Source organism: Echinops telfairi, unplaced genomic scaffold (genome assembly GCF_000313985.2).
Source record: "Echinops telfairi isolate 266 unplaced genomic scaffold, ASM31398v2 ScPeMD7_3;HRSCAF=10, whole genome shotgun sequence".
In the NCBI taxonomy this organism is placed as follows: Eukaryota; Metazoa; Chordata; class Mammalia; order Afrosoricida; family Tenrecidae; genus Echinops; species Echinops telfairi.
The window spans coordinates 27,278,640-27,280,911 of NW_022103899.1; the positions used below are offsets into that span (position 1 = coordinate 27,278,640).

At 49.1% G+C, this 2,272-nt stretch overlaps 1 protein-coding gene across 1 annotated transcript in view; it reads right to left on the minus strand.

Moving 5' to 3' along the window:
• The window catches only part of FLACC1 (flagellum associated containing coiled-coil domains 1), a 39,174-nt gene that overhangs the window by 12,103 nt on the left and 24,799 nt on the right, over positions 1 to 2,272 (minus strand). The window contains exons 10-11 of the mRNA XM_045296636.1: positions 2,069 to 2,172; positions 759 to 821 (exon numbers count right to left, since the gene is read on the minus strand). Coding sequence (XP_045152571.1) covers positions 759 to 821; positions 2,069 to 2,172 — 167 coding nt within the window. The remainder of the gene's footprint in view (positions 1 to 758; positions 822 to 2,068; positions 2,173 to 2,272) is intronic.

The following is a 2,272-nucleotide window of genomic DNA, read 5'->3' on the forward strand; positions in this document are numbered from 1 at the left end:
CTGGAATAGCAGCCGGACTCCTAACTACCATGCCACGAGGGGTGAATGGATCCAGATGAGACCCTCTGCTGAAGAAGCGGCCCGCCAGCACCTTGTCTGGAAGAGCTTCGCAGCGCGGGCATTTTCACAGAACGCGTTCTGCGAGGAAGCGTTCGTGCCAGGGTACAGAATTTCAAGGAGAGCTTTGGAGACAGAGATTTTTAGGGGGAAATATTGCATTTTTCAGAGCAGAAGGGGAAGACCCCGGCATTTTACAATTCAAGAGACTTGTAATTGGGGCCTTACTAGAAATAGAAGGTGTTAGACATTAAAAATCACACAGGATCCTGCTATGTATTTGTTCAGATGTGGCTCTAACAAGATACCAATGCTCTTGTTTTACAAACAGTTTTAAAATCGCTTTGGTTGACTTGATTCGAAAAACTCGACTTCAGCTTTTCTTTTCTGTAGTGATTTGGGCACACTTCTCCGGATTTCGTTTCGCTGAGGGCAGACTTCTCCGGCTGTGTTTGGAAGCCAGGCCCCGGAGAAGGGCACCATGCTTGGTAGAGAAGAAGGGCAGCAAAACAGAGGAAGATCCCCAAGGAGCTGGACTGATGTTGCGGCTCCAAGAACGGGCTCAGGCATGGGCACGATTGTGAGGATGGCGTGCAGGGCCTGGCCGGGATTCATTGTGTCGTGCAGGCCCTACGGCTGGGAACGCACTTGATGGCCCTTAGCAACATCAATGGTGCCGCAGAACCAATGGAAACGCTTACCTCTTTGGTCTTGGCCAGTTCTTCTAATTTTTTGGCGTTGTTTTCATGTTGTTTCAAGAACTCCTAAAAAAAAAAAAAATTGGAAAACGTGTGAAAGGGCGTCCGTCAAAGGAGTCCTGGTGGTCTGAGCTGACCACAAGGCTTCCTGCACCCTGCTTCTTTCTGTAAGGTCTGCCGCAACATCAGCCTCCTGTGAGCCTTCACGTGCCAGCAGGTCAAAGAGCCCATTGTTTGAACTGTTTGGGACCTTCTTGGTAATTCATATGAACAACCACACCGGTGGTCAGGTTTGGGCAGAATTCCATGTAAGAAGTTCATGAGTATCAAAGGGGAAGGAACATGGCTATGAGGGGTAGCTGGTCCTCACCCGTTTCTACCTTTGAGTTCGTAGCTAGCCTTACTGACTGAGAGGTGAGCATCACCACAGTGACAGTCAAGGAGGAGAGGCCTTCTAGTGACTGGGATTTGGGCTTTCGTCCATGTTTGTAGAGCGGGGGACTCCACGAGCCATGAGATCAGACCGTTTTGTTGCATAGGATTTGCAGTGGTGATTTTTCTGAAGTAGACTGTGAGGCCTTTCTCTCTACTCATACATGTCTACTCATACCTGTCTAGCATCATCAAAACAGGAAAGCCTTCAGTAACAGATGGCTGGTGGTTATGCCTTGGGGGTGGGTACCGAACCTAGATTTCTTACACAAAAGGCAAGAATTCTACCACTGACCCACCAGCACCACCAAGTGGTGCAAACAGTCAATGCATTGAGCTGCTAACCTGAAGGCTGGAGGCGGGAGTATAAATACCCAGACATGCCTTGGGGAGAAGTCCTGGGGATCAACTACTGAAAGCTTCACCAAGCATAGTCCTACTCTGACCACACGGGGTCGCCATGATTGTATTGGTGGACATATATGAACAAACTCTAAAACACACCACCATCCAGTCCATTCCAACCCAAGACTGTAACTGTATGGGAGTGAACAGTTGTATCGTTCGACTGGTCCTTTCAAACTGGCCCCCTTGTGCATAGCAGGCCAACATGTAACCACGACACCCCCAAGGGTTCTTTATTGTATATATTAGGATTGTGTTATTTCCTATCCATGACAATTTTCATTCCAATAACCCTGCGGTCAGACGGTCCAGCTGAAGGCCAGCATCACTGTCGGTCCACTTGCAAAGATGTCTAGGCAAGCAGGGAGTACAAGCCAAGAAAGGCAATACTACTGCTTTGGTCAGAGGCACGCCTGGGGACACAGCAACTGCCGCGGCTACCCATCCCACTCCCAGTGGGCTTTGGGCTGTGTTACCTCCTTCTCTCGGTTGAAGATCTCCAAGGCAGTAGTGTAGGAGTGATTGATCCTCTTCTTCTCTTCTTCTGACTGTACCTCAAACCTCTTTGTCATCCTGTGTTCTGGAGAGGCGACAGGCAAGCAAGTATGGGCAAAGCAGGGGCAGAGGAAACTCAGAAGATACGAAAAGAAATTCAGACAAGGTCACGTGCAAGGTCCTTG